General features: G+C 36.3%; 1 protein-coding gene across 1 annotated transcript in view; it reads right to left on the minus strand.

Moving 5' to 3' along the window:
- CDX1 (caudal type homeobox 1) overlaps window positions 1-15,012 on the minus strand; it is a 28,895-nt gene extending 13,883 nt beyond the window's left edge. Inside the window, exon 1 of the mRNA XM_070933874.1 lies at window positions 14,589-15,012. Within this exon, the coding sequence (XP_070789975.1) occupies window positions 14,589-15,012 (424 nt within the window). The remainder of the gene's footprint in view (window positions 1-14,588) is intronic.
- Between the last annotated feature and the right edge of the window lie 6,447 nt (window positions 15,013-21,459).

The raw sequence follows: 21,459 nt of genomic DNA on the forward strand, positions 1-21,459 counted from the left end.
ATTGAAACCCATTCAGGTTCCTTTATCCCTAGCAATTCACCCTAGAGAAATGATTTTAGCCAAGATCAAGGGTACTGACTGCATTCTTTAGTGATTCTGGGATCAGAACAGCTCAGTTAATTACAAATTGATTGTAACCAGGTCTCTGGGTAAAGGGGTAGATCAGGAGGTAAAATAAGCCTGTGCTATGTGAAGCTTTTTCTCAACATAAGTTTCATCTGAAAGGTGCTGGAGGTATATATCTAAAATTCCAAATTCTTCATGAAGTTCAATTTTATATACTGATAGTCCTCAACTTATGACAATTGAGCCCAACATTTATGTTGCTAAGTGAGAAATTTATTAAGTGAGTTTTGTCCCACTTTAAGACTTTTTCTGCCACATTTGTTAAGTGAATTATTTCATTTATTAAGTAACATAGTTGTTAACTGAATCCAGCTTCCCCATTGACTTTGCTCACCAGACGTTCACAAAAGATGATCACATGAGACTGGGACACTGCAACCGTCATAAATATGAGCCAGTTGTCAAGCATCCGAATGTAAATCACATGACCATGGGGATGCTGCAATGCTCTTAAGTGTGAAAAAAGGCCATTTTCAGTGCCATTGTAACTTTGGATGGTCACTAAAGGAACTGTTGTAAATCGAGGACTACCTGTATAGTAATACATATCATTAGACATTGACTTTTTTCTCATGATGGATAATGGGAAGATAGAGCTTTTATGTTCCCAAATAATGCTACAAAATAAATACATAAAATGAGGTACTTTCAAGCTGCAAATTAGACACAAAATGGGACAAACTTTTCTTACCCAATCATAATATTAAATTATAATCTCAGTTCCTGAATGGATCTTGAAAATCCAAAGAAAAGGATTAGCAGTGCTAATTCAAATATTTTATTTTAGTGAAAAGCCTCCTTATTAATTCTTTAAATACGTTTATGGTTGCATGATTTTCTTTGCAAACACTTTTAGATCCCTGTCTCAAACAATTTTAAAATATTAAGAAAAAATGAACCTTTTTGACCCATTTCTTTGGATCTTCCCAAAACTAGTCAGGGACAGACTTACTGGTACATATTACGGAACTTAGAAATGTCCTGAAACTCTATCATCACAATTTCATTGCTCATATTAATTATTTAAAGCATCCCTTAGCTAGAAATGTCTGAATCTTTCAACATATATCCAACAGAAAGCAATACTGTGCCAATGAAACACTGTTTTCCCCAAAATAAGACATCCCCTGATAAGACCAATCGGGCTTTTGAGTGCATGGCAATAAGGCCAAGCACTTATTTCAGGGTTCAAAAAAATATAAGACAGGGTCTTATTTTTGGGGAAATGGTATATCTACATCTGCATAAACATTTCCCAGAAATTTTAGTTGTATGTGTACTCTGATTACCATCTAAGAATACACAGTCATTCACATCTAAATTACAGTAATATGGAATGCAATACTAAAACACATGCATAGAGTATTGTTGGGCAGTGATACTTCCAAAGCATTTCTTTTGCAGCATAAAATAACTGTGAAATCAAGGTAATCCTAAATTCATTATAAAAAACTCTCTAGTTGAATACATCTCTTGGTGATTATGTGGACATAACCACCTAGCCTTCTTGGGAGCAATGCAGAAGTTGCCTGTCATTACCTTCTTCTCAACCTGATGTACAGCATTAGATTATTTGATGGTTTGCCATCAAAACCTATTAACTGTCCTTCGCTTTTTAAGACCAGCCAAGGCCAGTTAGCTGCCGCCACCTACTATATGGCACAAATTCAAATGAAACAAACAAAATGTTAAAAAGTTGTGATGTTTATGTAGTTACTTACCAAGCACATCTAAATTATATTAAAGTAACCAAAGTATCTTTACAATCCCGAAGGCATGTCACAACTTTTGAGCATCCCTAATGTTTGGAAATTGAAAGTTGAAAAATTTGACATACGTTAAATTGGCACAAGTTCATTATACAGCATAATGTTCCTCAAAAGATTTTTGTCAAGTAAGTCTTTTGTTGATTGCAGCGGAGAATGAAATGCTTATCCTTCAGTAACACTGCCTTTTAAATCAACAGAACTTAAATTTAATGTTGGTGACACTTTATGTGTCTACTTTCATGAAAGTAGGAGCAGTGATCTGATCTAAAGGTAAAGGTAAGGTTTTCTCTTTACAGTTGAGTCCAACTCTACATGGCAGTGCCCAACTCTATTTCTTAGCCAAGGGAGCCAGCGTTCTCTAAAGACATTTCCATGGGCATATGGCCAGCATGACTATATGCCGAGATGCATGGAATGCTGTTACCTTCCCACTGAAGTGGTACCTATTTATCTACTCATATCTGCATGCTTTTGAACTGCTAGGTAAAGAGGAGCTGGGGCAAGTAAAGAATGTGTACCCTGTTGTGCGACTTGGATCTTGAACCCAGGCTGTTAGCTTTCAAGCTCAGTGTCTTTCACCACTGAGCCATCGCATCCCCAGACCTGATCTACAGTACTGCATTCAAATACTTTGCTCTACTTTTACCTAGGGTACACGGGTTATATCCTATAATTCTCTGTATAATCCTCTTTATCAACTCAGAAGAAAATCAAATTTGAACTCAATGGATCTTTGAGCTAAAAAGAGAATACAGGACTGCAGCCTTAACCTTCTCAAACTTTACATTCACTATTATTACCAACAATAGCCAATTTTAACCTTTTAAACCTACATTTCAATTTGCTTGCCTTTTCTCTATTTTTCTTCTCTGCTTTTCTTTCTGCTCTTTCCTTATTTATGTTTTTCACCTCTGTGTTCCTGTTATGAAATAACAATAAAAATGAGAAAAAAATAGTGGCATTAGTTAATTTGAGATTACTGTAAGAAACAGTGTGGATTACGTTGCTGTCCTACTTTTTTAGGTCAAATGTTGCTGTTGTTTTAAACAATATTAACTGCTCTGCCATATTTATTACAGTATTTCCAATGGAGTTACAAAATTATTTTTATAGAAGCTGTTTAGATATGCATGAAATATGATATAGAAATGAATTAGAAATAAAAGTATCTGAAATTTATAGATTTGTGAGGTATATTACAATTAAAACAGAACAATAAAACAAAGAATCACCTAAATCACTTTTGAAAAAAATAATTATAAGAGAATATAAGTTTATAGTGCAAATCTTTTTAAGACAAATGTCTCCACTCACACATATATTTAAAGCCAAAGGAATGTTGTCTTTTGTATCATTATGGAAAGGAAACTTTAAAATGTTTTAAAAGGCTACTGGTTACTCAAAACATCTCAAGTCAGCTCACTAGCATGCTGTGGTTAATAATTTAAGAAAGAGTTCTGTGTGTACGTGCATAGTTGTGTGTATATCTAGAATGCTTCTCTGTGTATGTCTACATGCATTGCAAAAGTTATCACCACCATCAGGGCTTTGATGGTATATGTTCCATACTGAAAAATGTAAAAATCCAAAATGAATGAATGAATGTAAGAATGAAATATAAGATCATTCAGTTTCTAAAGAGTTCATTAACTTACGGGGACCCTAAACCAATAGTGTAAAACCAAACCATGTTTATATGTAGGATTTGAATATATTTGGGTTTTTATTCTTAGCAGAACTGATACTAACCAAGCAAATATTTCTAAGAGCGTTCATTTCTATTGTAATCCATTATTTTGTGCAATATTAAAATGCAGGTTTCTCGTGGCATTCATATATCCTTTCATTACCTTTACTGCTACCTCCATCAACAGACAGAGAGCTAACAAGAACCAAACTAGAATATTATCTATGACAAAATAGAGTACTATTGTGAGATAATTACCCCAACTAAAGCATAGAAATTACACTACAATGCTGATATCACAATTCAAAGAAGGGAAAATTCAAAACTCAAATATAAAAACATTTATTGGTTATTTATAAATATTGAGAGCAATAAAATCATAAAATCAGTGAATGTTTGCAATTAAGAATTGCAAGATTTCCACAAGTATTTTATGAACATTCACAGTAGAGATTAAGAGCCAGAATGTAAATCTGCACAAAAGGGTTTTGCCCTTCCTTATCACTGTTTCCTTACCCCTTTTTAATCCAACAACATTAATATAATGACAATCTCAGAAAGTTAATTACATTTTCTGCTTTACATTGTAAGCCACCCAGTTATATTTTAAGCAACTCAGAGTCACTGTATCAGTGAGATGAGAGAGAGAGAGAGAGAGAGAGAGAGAGAGAGAGAGAGAAAGAAAGAAAGAAAGAAAGAAAGAAAGAAAGAAAGAAAGAAAGAAAGAAAGAAAGAAAGAAAGAAAGAAAGAGAAAGAAAGAAAGAAAGAAAGAAAGAATTGAGTTTTGCTGGAATGTTTTATTCTTTAACTACAGTCACTTAAAAATATTTACTGTGTTTTGAATTGCAGTTTTTCTTTCTAGTAAGTAGTATTATATATTTTATTAGTTACTGTGTGGAAGAAGTTGTTGAAAAAATTATCTGCATTTAGAAGTCTTTGAAAAGCATGCTGCCTTATCTTGAAAGATTGTAAAAGACTATCATGATGAAGAGAGAAGTAGTTTTTGATAGTATTTTTACAATAAAGATGTAGTCTATAAACTTAACCATGAACTGTATTTGAAATCAAAGTTTAAAGCAGAGATACACAAAAGGTGATTAGATGTAGCTGGACTCCACCATCCATGACCATTGGGCAATCTGACTAGAGGTAGGACTGATAGTTGAGTTCAATGACATTCAGGAGAGCTACACTCAATAGTGTAATTCATACACACCATTAACAAATTCAATAAAAGTGTGAAATGCTAACTTTTTTTCTACTGTACTGCTAACAGCATCTGCAGCAAATGACAATGATAGCAAAATTACGATGTGCACAAGGCAACATTATTTTGCCATTATTGTGGTTTGCTGTCATTGACTGGGAATTGCAAAGAGAGGGGTTTATTCCTTCTTTCTCAATTTCTGTAATTCCATCCTGACTTCATGTCTCTGGCTTTTCTATCCTTTATGAAACTGGCATTACAAAAAACAAGAACAAATGTAATAAAAGATTCACTTTGATGGCTGAAGTATTGACTAGTGCTGAAATACTTCCTCATATTGCTATTTGCTTCACATGACAAGCAATCTGAATTTAGATGGATAATTTCAGCAGAGAAAATAGTAGGAAAAGGAGCTTCAGGATCACAGTACAAAAAGGAATATCCAATCCAGTGGTGGATTGCTCCAGGTTCTGTCCTGTTCTATAGAACTGATAGTAAAACTGGTGGGAGACTCCAGCCACCCACCACGACATCATCATGGATTATCTGAGCAAGCGCGCATGTGGTCCCGTTGCGAACCGGTAGTAAAGATAAGAACCCACCCCTGATCTAATCTATGATGGGTATTTATTTTCTATGCTTTACCATATCACCTAATGCAACCATAAGGTGAAATGTTCCTTTTCAACAAAGGATTTTTACTGACTTTATTTTTAAAACAAGTTATGTGAGAGATGCTGCTTAATATACTCTACAAGTTTTAATTATGTGCCATTAGTTGGTATCAACTCTTAGTTTTACCATATTTTTCTCCATGACAATGGAGAAAATCAAACCATTCGGGTCTTCTAACAGTGCACTCATCACCACTATAACTGAAGCTGTCCACCTTGCTGCTAGTTGTCCTCTTCTTTACCTCCATCTTCTTCAGAAAACTAGATCTTGGCTTATCCTACTTGGCCAAAGTAGGATAATTTAAGCCCTGTCATATGTGTCATAAATGAGAATTATGGTTTGATATGTTTGATAATCCATTTATTTGTTTTCTTGGAGGTCTATGGTATTTTCTTAGATGCCTTCTCCAATGCCTCTAAAAGTTCCCGCAGAAATAATTAATTTGATGATAGTACCCCACTCTGTATCTCTACCCAAAGTTAAGCAGCTGTGAGGATCTCCTGTTTCTATGTCTTCAGCCTTTGAAGAAATGCCTGGGGTCAGACTGCTTTTCAGCCATAAAGAATTCTGTTGGTACGGAACCCCTCTGCTTCCATGGAAGGCTATCAGTCCTACAAGGTCTGGACCAGACTAAAAACCAAACAATGCCCTGTAGGTGAGAACTACTCTTATTATAATAGCTATAGTACAAAATCAGAATATGCTTGCCCGCTACCTCACTTAAGTGACCTAGAAATGGTCTTATCAGAGACAATCTTTCAAATTAGCTTCTGGGCCCAAGTTCAAGTACCTCCCCTTATTTAACTGTTGCCTTGACAGCAACTTTTTCTCCTATCCTTTAAAGTCCATTCCCTATGTTTTCTACAAAACTCCATCTACAGAGTCCTCATTTATTGACCACTTCTTCAGCAATCATTCTAAGTTACAACAATGCTGAATGAGGAAACTTAAAACCATTTCTCATAGTTGTTGCTGTCACTCCTATGTGGTCATGTGATTGCAACTTGAACATTCTCATAATTATGGTAGCTGCAGTCATGTGATCACCATTTGCAACCTTCACTGCCGCCTCCCAAAAAGTGAAGTCAATGGAGAAGGTAGCAGGAAGTCGCAAATAGCAATCACGTGACATCAGCCTAGCATCCATGCTTCCTGGACCTTGGGGTGCTGAAAACAGTAAGTCAAGTCCTTGTTTTCCCTTGAGCTATTTTATTGGGGTTACCCTTGAAGACAACTTGGAAGTTGCAACATAGAATATTGCTTGTTGAAGAGTGCTAGCCAGTTCAATAGCAACTTTCCAAGCCTAGTTCAGGATGCTGATAATTACCAATAAAGCTTTATATATCTTTGCTCTTTGTTAACTTCTCTATGTAGAATCTTCCTGCTTTACCAAATCTAGCTGGGAGAAAATTTTTGTGATACACATCCTGTGGGAAATCTGTGAATTTACATCCCATAGAAAGACCTTTTCTGGTGGCAGTCTCTCTCTGTGATACAGCATGAACCTTGAAGTCAGGTTGGTCCCCACCTTGCTATCTTTAAAATTGAAGTTTAAAATTTAAAATTACTTAATATTCTATCTGTAACACTGATGCATAATCTACACAAGATGCGGTATGTTTGTTGTATTATTCCAGATACTCAAGCTAAATTAAATCAATGGCTCTTGAGCTAGTAGCCTGTGTTTTACATGTTTACCAGTAACTTTAACCAACTGATTTCAAACCCTAACCTAAATACAAAGTTACAATAAATTGTATTAAATCTGATACAAGATTATTAAAGGATGCATGTTTTAATGTTATCTGGCTATCTAAATAATATTAAAAATTAATTCCTTAAAGGTCCTCCTGGTTAGAAATTACAATACCCATCCATTATTTTTCTAGCAGCATCTTAACATGTTATTTTTCTATAACATTACTAAGCTATTTATACTCGGAGCTAAGCAAAAACTTAATTTTCAAAAAATTATATTATGATTACTATTTACATAATTAAGATGTTCATATTTGTAGGGCAGATGATAATTTCCTACTATAGCAGCAGCAAGATACTAATTATTGATCCATTTAGGCTGATAATGTGGTCAAAGCAATTCATAATTTTCATTTATCTTTTATCATAATTATCCTAAAGATTTTTATTTATTACAAAAGTTGTCCCTTTGATTACATATACCTGTACCAGTCATTTATGTAAATGACTTATGCTTTACCTGTACTGTACTAACTGAAATCAAATTAATTTTTATCAATATTTTTTAATATTTTTAGCTCAGTGGAGTTTTTGCAATGATGGTTTTACCTAATTGAGTAATGAAACATCTGCAAGAAAACAACTAAGCTTAGAGAGCAACAATGACCCTAAATTAATTTGTATCAGCAGTTATTTCAATTTGGCATTACTTCAAATTAGCATTAAAATTTTCAATCACTGACACAGGCATACATGATTTACATAATTTGAATTTCCCACATATTTAAAGACATTTTCTCTTCAGGCTATTATACCCTAATTACAAGACAATTCCACCTTTTTTCAAAATACAAAATACAGATAATCCTTGACTTGTAACTATTTGTTTAGCGATTGTTCAAAGTTACAATGGCACTGAAAAAAATGACTTATGACAGTTTTTCACTTATGACTGTTACAGCATCCCCATGCTGTAACAGTCGTAAATGACTCTTCAGTGGCTGCATGATCAAATTTGAATGCTTGGCAACTGGCATATATTTATGATGGTTGCAATGTCCCGAGGTCAGGTTGCACTTCGATCAGCTTGATCCTTTTGCAATCTTCTGACAAGCAAAGTCAATGGGGAAGCCAGATACACTTAACAACTATGTTACTAATTTAACAACTGCTGTGATTCACTTAACAACTGTGACAAGGAAGGTCATAAAATGGGACAAAATTCACTTATCTATTGTCTTGCTTAGCAATGGAAATTTTGGGCTCAATTGTGGTCATAGAGGACTACCTACTGTATATTGACAAAACAGTAACTACACTAAAAAAATCCACACACAATAAAACAAGAGTTGAAAAACTGAAAAAATGCAATTTTAAAATGCTAATCACACACACACACACACACACACATATACACCTTTTATATTACAGTTATCAGTAATCACTGGTTTGTTAATATTACAGACTATTATATTATTCTATTGTATTATAATTTATTACAAAATCTCTTCCAAAGTAGTACTTTCATCCATATTGCCTTTTTGAAAACAGACAGATCATAGATTTTCAAAATATATTCCTTAACATTGGGAATAATATAACTTTTCCAATTTCTTAATATAATATTTGAGCCATTTCCTCTATACTCAATAAACCATAATTTCTGACAAAGCCAAATTTCAAAATGTGGGACATAATTCAATATTATATTAATATATTTAACATTTAAAGATCTCCCCATAACATTATATAAAATTAGAGCACAATTTCCAAAATGAAACCTCGATATTTTTTTTTACCTCCATCATTACAAAAACATTCTTTGGGGAGTCCAATACTCCCTAAATACATTTTTTGATAAATCAACCATAATGTCAAAAACTAATGATACTATTTTAATGTTTTAAGGACATGAAACCACTGATGAGCATTATCGAAGATTCTATATATTTAATCCATATTTGGAATAACCCAGAAGCATTCATTTTAAAAATATTGTTAAACTTTCAATAGAGAGATATTAAGTGTTTTGAAATAAATTGTATATGTGTAACTTTTTAAAGGCTATTATGTACTATATATCTATTTCTCTATATATTAAAAACATTTTCTTCTGTAGTTTGTTTTCTAATATGGTATGTTACTTTACAGGGTGTTTAAGAAATAAAAAGATCAGTCGCATTAAAGAAAAACAATTTCCTTGGTTGTAATCTAGAAGATAGAAAACAAAACTCAAGATATGTTTTATAATCATATTAGGTTTAATTTAGTTAGAGGTAATTCAGTTACTATTTCTGTCTTAATATAATTCTATTGTGTTTTTATTTTATGCAAAATCTAAAACAGTTTTGTTTTCTTTGTTACTGTTACGTAATAAAACAAAGTCTACAAATAATTTGATCTAGTTTTGATAAATTTAAGATGGTATCAAGTCTTTCATTTAAAATTCTTTCCAGGTTAAAAAAAAAAAGACTCTGAAGTTAACCATTCAGATAACAAAAGTGTGAGCCTCCCATTAATTATTAGTCTTGCAGGCTCTTAGTAAACAATCTAACAAGTTGAAAGAGCAATGCCCAAAATGCGTTACCATGGATTAATATATCCAGTCTGAAACTTAGATAACTAAATCTTATAAATATAAAGATGCGAAAGATGTTATGTAATGATTTCATTACATAAATTAATACACTCCTCATTCTTGTTGTATTAGACATGTGATCATCCGCATGTTAAATGCTACAAAAGAGGTAATCTCCTCCATGCAGTTTCCTTATCAACCCTCATTGAAACAGCCCGTAAATAATTTGGGAATTCTCAGAGCAACAACACAGCAGCACTGCAGAGGGAAAGTAAGATTTCTTCCATCAGATCCTTCCAGTGTGTAACATTGCATGTCATCCAGAGCCTGTAAGATAAAGTATCCTACCCAGATCACTAATGATTCAAAACATATTTTGATTTGCGCTAACTTGTTATATGATCAGACCACAAAGAAGGCTGAAGACAGTAAATTATCCAGGGATCGTTTTATCACATAACTTCTAGAGTAGCGGGGAGCTATAGGGAAACAATCATTTTGGCTGTGGAGCTATTCATTAAACCTTGCGCAAGGCAGCCACTACATACTTCATGAAAGGAAGTACATTTTTGTGACAGATGAATACTTGCGTGAACGAAACAAACAAAACCCCTGGCCTCCACTCCAGGCTGCATGGAGAATATATATTTTCCTGAATGTAAATTTCATTAAGCTGAAGGGGCAGCTACTTCTGAAGATATTCCCAAGTCCTCTTGCTTTCAATGGGAAAGGACATGTCTAAACTTCATTCTCTGAAACCAAGGGAACTTGAAAATTTTGATTTTTGGGGCTCATTACAGCGCCAGCCACAAAACATACAACAAAACCTTCCAGCACAGTTTACAACCACACATTTCAAGTGTCCTTTTTTCGATTCCGATCCAACTGAAGTCGTCATTGCCATCATCATTAAATTTATATGCCGCCTGACTCCTAAGGGACAATGGATTTAGATGTACCGCACACTTAGGCTTACGTTTTCAGCATGGTGTGTTATTCCATCTTGTACTCGTCTCTCTTTACAAACCAACCTCACCTGAATACATATAAGCAATGCTTGCCCAGAGTCCGCAGTATTAACTGGGACACTAACATCCTCTTCAGTACCTGTTTTCCTTGCTACCTTCTGGGAGAACAGAACATCCAGATTCAGTGTCTGAAGCAAAACATCCAGATTCAGTCAGTTTTGTTCCCTATAGTATCAACCTTTGTGAACTATACATTTATATGTGTGTGTGTGTCTGTGTGATTTTATATATATATAAAATCACTGTCCATCTTGAATAGTACTGCACACACACATATATAACTATATACTTGCTATATACATATACATACATGTGTTTGTGTATATGTATATATATGTGTGTGTGTATATATACACACACACACACTTGCTATATACATACATATATACCTACACCCATATATGTGTGTGTATGTATGTATGTATGTATGTATGTATGTATGTATATTTGTATGGGAACAAAATTTCATTTTAATGTGTGCCAGTGTGCCCACAGTACAAAATGACAATAAAAGATATCTATTCTCTATTATGGGCCAAAGGCCAAGCGTCCTGCCAGTGCGAGGGCGACGGGTGTCCTGGTATGGGTGACCCAGCCTGCAGCTCTGCAGGAAAGTGGAAATGCCCCAACTTCAAAGGCCGCTTAGCCGCCAATCCTCAAAGCTGAGAACAAGGAGGCTCGCTGGGCGCCCCGCCGCAACGCAGCCCCTCCGCCTATCAACATAACAAAGCAGCACGCTTGCAAATTTGCCCCGGGTTTGACTGAGGCGTTGGCAGGGCCTTTCATGAAGCAGGTCGCCGGCCTGCCGCCTTTGAACTGGGCACCGGTTGCGGGGGTTTTTGTCACCCCAGAATGTTCATTTGCGTTCGCCTGGGGAGAGACTTCCACTTTCCCACCGCGTCACCCCGGGGTTCCCTTAAAACTCCTTTCTCGCCCTGGGTTCAAGAGTTCAGCGCGGCAGCAAAATTAGAGGCTGGTTTCGGCGTTGGAAAGATCCAACGCTCCCGAGAAAGAAGTTGGGGAAGGGAAGGAGGCGATTGCCTGAATTGGGGGAGGGGAAAAAAGCAACAAGGCACACCGGGTTTGGCGGGAAAGTTGCTTCGCGCCCTTTTCTGCTCAGAGACGCGAGGAACGTACCGCCTAAATGCAGATAAATTACTTGTCTTCAGAAAATGCAGGGGAGCTCATTTACAACCAGTCGGTTTGGGCATTTTAAAATATCGAATCCCGTTTGAAAAAACATAAAAAGGTGCAATGAACAGCAAGTCGGTTCTGCAACATTCAGAACTAATTTTAGTTCAATATGCATCAATCAGCAATCTCTTAACATTTACTGTAGTGGCGTTGAGAGAAGCAAACTGTTTGAATGTAGACTTGTTTTACAAGACAATAATAAATAAAACGACAGACACACAAATTAAATGGCTGCATTATTTTTCTCCATGCAGTTATAAATCCCAGCTTTATAACCCAAAGTTACAATAAAAAGCAAGCTAAAAGCTACGTGAGGTATCTATTAGCATGCATATAGATATCTCTGCGAAGAATCCTATTTTATATTCATAGGGTGGGTTTTTAAAGATCAAGGTAGGAAATCAGTTCATATGTGAAAGAAAACCTTTTACAAATTTAACCTCTTTATTAAAAAATAACTCAGCTGAGATGAATGGAGTTTGTTCTCACAAATAAGGGTCATTAAATCACACACACACACACACACTTGCTGTTACTTCTGTCCCATAAAACTTAAGGTGCCATGTATTCATTAGTTGAACCTATTTACTGTGCCATTAAACTTTCACTTAAAAATGGGGGGGGGGGGGTTCGCACTGAGAAGCAACTTATATATTCACCAAAAAGTACTCAACACTTTCTTATAGTACAGGAACATCACTATCTCATACACACTGATACAAAGATGCCATTATTCTGTATTCACAATAGTTTTGTTTTGTTTTTAGATTAGAGAACAACCACCAGTATAAATTGAAAGGCGGGAATATAACCATCTGAGAAGACTAGAGAAAGTAAGAATGCAACTAATAGGTAGTAAGTATTCTTGTGCAGATGCTTAGACATGAGCAAATACACAAGAACATTTCCATAGAAATGTTAATCAGAAAACAGAAATTACTGCCTTTTCAAATACTGAATTCTACCTGAATTCTTAATGGAAAAAGAAGTGGTAGATTACATATTTTCATGCTGTATACAGTATGCACCTTTTTACTTGTGACTGCTGTACAGGAATCCACTTTATACTAAATGATGGGGAGGGAGGATTTTTGAGAAGACTAACAATTGCCCAAAGGACGTTCTTGGTTCACTAAAAGCTTCAAAGACTGTACAGGAAGAGGAACAATCTACTAGTGGAATAATACTGCTGAACACTAGTATTAAAGAATAAAGCTAGTATTGACACATATATCAATATACACCTTATCCAAGATATGTAGTGTCTCCATCATACTGAAAGGAGTGCAACAAACAAAACTGCTAGAATGAAATTAATTGAAAACAGTAGAATTTGATAACAGTAGCCGTACAGAATAAAAACATCAAGTGTGCGCTGCCATCAAATGTCGAAACCAATGAAAGATAGCTGTACTTTGATAAACAAAAAAAATGAAGCAGGCAGTTATGTACAGTAACCTTTCAGATGTTCCCATAACTTAACAAAAAGGCAAATTATTTTTATCTTTTCCTGGCTGATTTGCTAAATCACACCCACATGCAGACAATTCCCAAAACTTTCTTTACCAGAGCCTTCACAATATTTGATTTTTTTCCCTGTGTCGGATTATCATTCTCTGTAGAAAGTTTCAGTAAACTAGACTGAGGAAAAAATGCAGTTTACAACAGCTTTACTTGATGAGAGAAAAATTAACTTGTGACTCAGTGTCAGAATCTGGGTGACGTGTTTGACAATGATATTGGGAAAGACTTAAAAGGTAGTTCTTGGAAAGTTCTAGTCATTCCTTTCAATGTAAATTAGGCAAATATACAGACACATACATACACAAAGAGAAGCCCATTAGATTTATTTTTATATATTACTCTTATCCTATTTCCTTGAAATTCTCCTTTGAATGTAGTTCTGTAGCTGTACCCTATACTGTTATACTATAACCCCTACATTATGATTCCAGTTTTGACAAAATATGTGAACAATTGTGAAAACTTACATTATACTGACTATATAAGGTTGATTTGATCCAAATTCTATCTTGATGTGATCATCAACTGGGAGGCCGCAGCCAATCACAATATGGGAAGATATCTGGTCCATTATTGCCCAGTCAAGCTGACTAGAATACGGCTATCTATTCCTAAAAATCAAAGCTATTCTGACCAGCAACCAGCTTTCCTATCGGTTCTATCGTTTTAGCGGACTGAACCAGGAACTCTTTGCTTGAGAAACAGAAGAGCCGTTCCAAGTCATGGATTCATCAATCGAAGAATATCCATGTATAACTCCAGGCATCACATGTGACAAATTGTTTATAACTAGCAAACATTGCACAAGTGGAATTTCCTTCTGTGTAAGAAAGCCACCTCCGAACCTCCTGGATCTGTAGCCAATTCTTGCAAGTATCCCTCCCTTTTCGTGTTAAAATGTAGTTTGACCACAAATTCTTGTGTCTACAAGTTGATGGGGAAAGATAATGAAGAGTAAACCTTATAAAGTGGCCAGCTCAACCCTGCAGAAACGCGAAGGAAAAAGTCGTCGGACCGTAGAGACTGCTCGTCCTCCCGGCCTAAAAGAGACCCTTCCCCGAAGCCAGAGACGGAGGAGAGAAAGAGAGACAAGTTCCTTACCACTGTTGCTGCTAGTGGGAACGTGGCGCCTCATCCACTCATAAGGCGTGCGCCTTTGCGCGTTTGGGGAGAGCTGGGGGACTGGGGCGCTCATGGGCGGAGGCAGCAGTCCAGAGCCGGGTGGCGGAATTGGATTGAAATCCGAGGGGCTGTATCCTAGTTGCCCCGGGCTGGCGACAGAAGGGGCTCCTGCGCCGTAGGAGTGCCAGTCCTCTTTAGTAGGCGGGTACGGAGGACCCCAGGTACCCGCGGGCTGCCCCTGATGAGGATCGCTGTTAATTCCGGGCATGTGGTGGTAGCTGGCAAAATCCGAGTATTGAGGGGGCACGGGCACATAATTTGGGGGGCTGAGGTTCAGGCCCGGGTGCCTGACCGGGTTGGGGTACATGTTGGTGTCCTTATCCAACAGATAACCCACATACATCATCCCCAAGTAGCTCAGCGTGCATAATGTGCCCGGCGCCTCAGCAGCGTCTTCCCTGGCTTGCCTTTGCAGAGAACTCCCAGCCTCTTCCTGATTAACAGTTCACCTGAACTACTTGCTCAGGTTTTTTTTTTTTTCCTTCCCTTCCCAACTTTGCAAAGGCACCTCCCTGAGGAAAAGCCTTTTTTTTATTATTATTGGGCCAACCTCTCGGAGCATTTGCATTGAAAGGCAGGTTTGCATTTCAAAGTCCCGGAATCAAAGTGGAAGCCACTGGGGCGAATTCAAATGGCACTAAGCAGATAGAAGGGACGGGGGTGGGGGCTGAAGGTCCTTATAAGGACTGCGCTTACAGGGCAAGGAAAACCTGAGAAATTCCCAGAGGATGCAAAGAATTCCAGGTACAAAAGGACTCATTAGGGAAATGACCCAGGAAGAAAAGAATGTCAGTTGATGTTTCAGTTTTCCCAGACTTCGGGCATGCATCGAGACTGCACCACACAGTTACAGTTACAGGAGACCCCTCTGTAACAAATTTCAACAATCTGATATAAAAAAATTAAACAACTCATTTTGTAAGAGGGAAAGTCCCTTAATTAGGCCACCATATTATCTTATATTAGCATTTCAGGCTCATTCTCCCTGCAAAACTAATATGTAAGCCCTCTTGCTTGATATGCCCAATGGGGTACATGTTAAGATGAGCTAGAGGTGGCCTTGAGCATTTCCACAATGCCTTGGGCATTTCCTGGTGCCCAAGATATGCCCCAGAACAATACTCCCAGCACAACCAGCCAATATCTTTGTAGTAGTTAGAAATTATTGCTGGATGTCTCCAGACTAAAACACTTTGAGGAATATGTCAGCCTTGATCAAGCACCCCAAAAAAATTGGGCTAAATATGTAGGAACTTTCTAAATATTAACATAAATAATCTATCATAGGAATATCATTTTCTGTACTTCTTTATTTAAAGAGTATAAGAGCCAGAAACCATTTTTCCACTTTGAGCAAAACTAGATTTTTCTTAATCAGTGGATTTTGACGCAAGCAAGTCTGAAATAATTGTTTTGTAAGGTTTAATTAAAATTGTTGTTTTTCTTTGCAAAAGAAAAAAAAAGCCATATAAGACAGGGAAATAGATATTAGCCTGGTATTCCACACATACCTTCCTCCTCTCCTCTCCCCTGCCCCCCAAATCCCTTAAATATACTTCAGTGTATATTAAGAAAGTTTTTATGCTAAGAAAGGTAAATTATAAAAATTCCAGACCTTCACTGGGATTGATAGAGGGAATTTTCTTAACTGAAGTTTCAGAAGATAAGAAAAAATCACTTGAAAATTTTTTTTTAAGTTTCTTTCATAATAAACTGGGAGTGATTTCATTTATACCCTTTGGCAGAAACCCTAATGGGTATAGATAAAAAAGAATGCCTAGCCAGGCTGTTTTTCCTGCCCCAGCTTCAGAATCTGAAGGTGCCTCTAGCCTCCAACTATGTGGTTAGTTAATTTAGGATACCCAGCCTGGAATAGCTAATTAAAACATGGAAATACCAACATCAAAGGAAGCTTTGTATCACTTTATTTTTAATATTTTATATTATTAAAAGCTGCCCTAAAAATGAGAGATATATATGAGATATATATGAGATCCATCTTTGCGGAAGGCCCACGAAATGTGATGCTAGCTGCTGCGTGGTCCAAGTAATTGCATTTGGGGGCAGGATAATCCTTTAAAGAAAGCCCTGGTGAGTGATATACATTCGGACTGGAAGGATCCCTTCACCCCCAAGCCTACGAAATTTATGGGGCTTGCGGGCGTATACGGTGCAAAGGTAAGGGTGCTAGATATTGAGGCACCTGGTTTTTTGGTGGTGGTTGTGTTTTTGCCAGTCCAGGAAGAACTGGGGTTCCCGGACTCCCTTTTTTCCCGAAGCCCACGCCCAACCACGGCCAGCCGTCCCTTTTATCCTTTTGATGCCCGTTCACACCTCTCCGTTGCACAAAGCGGATGGTCCTAGGACGAGGGGGCAAGCCCTTTTCCGCAAGAAGGGGAATCCTAACAACCTGCAACTTGCAAAAGGGGGCTTCTATTTCTTTTCTTAAATTGGGGAGGGGGAGGCAGAAGCGGGAAAAGGCAGCCCTTCCATTCCTGCGGCTGTGCAACCTTACACTGTGAATAATAAAGCAGGAGTAAGTTAGCACTACTTCGGAGTAGGTTAGCGCTGTTTCTACTGACTCTCTTTGGAAATCATGCGGCTTACTACGGACAACATTTCCCAGCGTTTTTCCAACCTGTGGTTGCTCTTATCATACCGAGAACCCAATCCACAAGGTTCTGTGCTGCCTCTTGAAAGAAACCTCAAGCCACAATTTTTCGTATCGCCCAGTTCACGGAATGATTAATCAACGGAGCTCGGTTTTTCCTGTCCCGTCCCCCCCAGAACATAATTCATTTGTTAGACCTACTGCTTAGAAGGGGACGGCGAGATGACAGAACTGATGATTAACAAGGACGTGTCCCCGACGCCAAGGAATACGTCTGACAACCAGTTGCAGTGTATTTTACCACACTTCTACCCCATTTAGCCATATTCTGGGAAAGATATTCTGGGAATATTTCAGGATTGTAGCTTCAATTACATGTCTCCACATTTTGAGACTCTTTTCATTAAAAGTGTTTGTGGGGGAAGGCGCGGGTGTCCTTCTGTGGTTAGAAAGAAATACGGATAGAATTAAACGGGGGAGGAATAATCGTGGTAGCAAGTTACAATGTGAGGTATAAAAGCAATTTTAATATTTATTTATTTATTTATTTAATTTATTTTATTTATTTATTTATTTATTTATTTATTTATTTATTTATTTATTTTTTATTTATTTATTGAATTTATATCCCGCCCTTCTCCCCGAAGGGACTCAGGGGGACTCAATAACACTTTCCACTCAAGGACCTGGGCTCCTTTGAGAGACAGGCAAATATTCCTCTTTTGGAACAAGCAAACGTTGCAGGAAAACATCAAGAGAATGAGCACAAAGTTAGGGAAAATAATACTCTTATAAATTTTGGAAAATATTCTTATACATTCCATTATAAGAAAGGAAATGAAAACAAACCCCAAATATTCATGTATTTCTAAATGAAAATTTAAGAAATATTTTAATTACTAGACCCTGGTTGGTGATTGGTTTTTAAAAAACCTTTTATTTCCTATAGTAGAATATTATTTATTAAAGTAAACCAGATATTAAAAGCATTAGGTTTATAGCTGTCATTATTTTATGTAACTCTACTACAGCTATATATACATTATCAAATTTATAGGCCACCTGATGCCATTGTGACTCTGGGCACCATACACTATTAAACGATTTATGGAAAAACAATGTAAAACAAAATTAAAATTCAGAGAATATGAATGCAGTCTTAACAAACCAATTCTCAAGCAACTTATTCAAAATAAAGAGAACTATGAATGTTTACATGGATTTTATTAAGAATATGACATATTTAAATTAATCTGTTTATTATGCCATCATTTAGAATCTGCATATGCAGATATGATATTGGGAAGAGTGCTCTGATTTATGTAGGAATGAGGACCTGTATATTAGCAGATGGAAAACAAGCAATGCAAGAAATATTTTGAACAGAATGTCTTTGCTATGAATCTCAGCTCCTTTATTATTTATGAATTCAAAATGTATCACAAATATGCTGACCATTTTAATGAAGGTTGATAAGGAAACATTTAATCCTCCTCCTTTTTCTGTGCTACTGTATAACACTGAATTTGAAAACCAAAGCAAGACTCAAATTTTTCTACTAACCACTTTGGTAGAAAGTCATTGATAACAGCAAGAGGAAATCATTCATAACTCAGAGACCCAATAGAATGCAGCACCAAAAACCACCAACAGTAAATCACAAAACATTATAGTAACAGATCACAACACACAGCAATGGAACCTGAAATCTTTATCTTGTAGCATGGGAACAGGTAGTCCTTGACTTACAACCTCAATTGAGTCCAAAATTTGCCTTGCTAAGCAAGGCCGTTGTTAATTGAATTTTCCCCCATTTTATAACCTTTTCGCCAGAGAGTTGTTTTCCCATTGACTTTGCTCGTCAGAAGTCAGCTGGGAAGGTTATCAATGGTGATCATATGACTCTGGAACACCACAATTGTGATAAACCTACCCTGTTTCCCCTAAAATAAGACATCCCCTGATAATAAGCCCAATCGGGCTTTTGAGCACATGCACTAAAATACCCCCCCCCCAAAAAAAATAAGCCCTCCCCAAAAATATTTAATCGCATGTGCAGCCAGTCCCCACCATTTCCTCTGGTTAGGGTTAGGGAGACAGAGCTGGAAATCAGGTAAGACGGCAAGAGGAGCCCCGTCTTGTTCTACGCATCCCAAAATATTAAGACCTTCCCCGAAAATAAGGTCAAACGCTTATTTTGGGGTTCAAAAAATATAAGACAGGGTCTTATTTTCGGGGAAACACAGTATGCCAGTTGCCAAGTGCCTGAATTTTGATCATATGACCATGAGGATGCTGCAAGGTTGTAAGTGTAAAACATGTCATAAGTCGCTTTTTTCAGGGCAGTTATAATTTCAGTCACTAAACAAATGGTTATAAGTCGAGGACTATCTGTGTCACAAATAGCCTACAACAAAATCAGACGCTGAATTAGAAAGCTGGCAAAAACTAATAAATTCTGTCTAATAACATATAATTTCCCATTTTTTTGTGGATTAACTAGGACGAGAGATTTTACAGTCCTCTTTTCCTTAATAACGTTCCACATCTTCCCAAATATCTCTGTAAATCGGGACCTTCCCTGAATTATCTTAGATCTTATACGGCAGATGTTATACTGGAGAAGAAAAGAAATATTCAGATTTTAAACACGAATTTCCATTACGGGAGTACACATAACAAGCAGGGAAAAGCACATTTAAAATGTCAGTTCAGTGCACTGCAGCCATCAGCCACAATAAAAGGAAATTCACGGATGTTAAGTTGGGAATCATATTACAGTAATTCATAAGGAGCATATACGGAATTTAGTTTAATAGGTAGTCTTGGCTTTTAGTTTTAATTGGCTTTAGAAATATTGTTACAATTATTGGTTAAAGACTGGTGTAAAATTGTAACAGTTCCTTAAGACAGTCAGATAGGATCTGCTGCATTGCCCAGCAATTCCGGTAATATTCAACGACCACGGGTTTCCTACTCCTGCAATAATAGTAAAACAGCACAAAAGTATTAATTCACTTGAAATACACTCACATTGATTCTTTCACAATGGTATCTCTTTGCAATATACTTAACTTTCTCCCTCTTTTTAAATAATTTTTTTAATATTTTTTAATATTTTAATATTCAAAGTTTAATTTGTTTTAAATTGATTGGAGTTTTTTAATCTGTCTGGGCCAAACAATTTAATTTGATTTTATTTCTGCTTTTTAAATTTTGTATGTATATATTTTATTGTTGGCTGTTCACTGCCCTGAGTCCTTCGGGAGTAGGGCAGTATATAAATCAAATAAAAGTAAAGTAAAGTAAAGTAAAGTAAAGATCAACTATCTAAGCACAAGAAATCAGAATATAGATAAAAAAACTGGTAAGCTTCAATAATTAACTTGCATCCAATGAGCATTTCAGGTGTCCTTAGTATAAGATCACAGCATTCTGCCCCATGGCTGTTTTTATTGGGAACAAAATACAATCAGAGCCATGTTCAAGTTGTCATTACAAACCACATGACCTTCTGGCTATCCTAACTTAACATTGCCTATATCTTCCCACTTAACTACTCCATGCATAACATCCACAATGCTTAATACTCACAATGCATTTGCTGTCTTGCAGTGCTACTACTATTTCCATCATCAATAAATCCTATTAAACAGATACAAAATATCAGCTTGTTATTAATAATATTGTAAAGCTTATTAATATTATTAATGTTAATAATATTGTAATTATGTCTGTTTTAATAATGTAATTTATTATTTTTCAGTAAGCTGTCTAGAGTCACTTTAGTGTAAGACAGGCAGTTATATAAATATGAATGAATGAATGATTGAATGAATGAATGAATGTTTTGGCAATAGAGTGAAGGTGGAACCAAGTAGATTAATTACTGGGGACTGTTGTTAGAGCATCAGGACTTGTTTTTCTCTAGATGCTGGTTTGTGGTTTTTTTGGTATATTTTTTATTGTTGTTATGATCCACCCAAGATTATGATATATAAAATGGATGGCCATGCAAGTCTTTTAAATAAATAAACACACAAACTCCTATTCCCAGAATAGAAATAAATAGTCTGGTCTTGGTTAGTGTAGCTTTAATTTACTAAGTACCAAAAAGAATTATTATTCTGATCTACATTTTTAAAATTCATAAACAAAGTCAGAAAATAACTAATAGTC

This window comes from Pituophis catenifer, unplaced genomic scaffold (genome assembly GCF_029215685.1).
Source record: "Pituophis catenifer annectens isolate HBS135680 unplaced genomic scaffold, rPitCat1.0.hap2 SCAF_2, whole genome shotgun sequence".
In the NCBI taxonomy this organism is placed as follows: Eukaryota; Metazoa; Chordata; class Lepidosauria; order Squamata; family Colubridae; genus Pituophis; species Pituophis catenifer.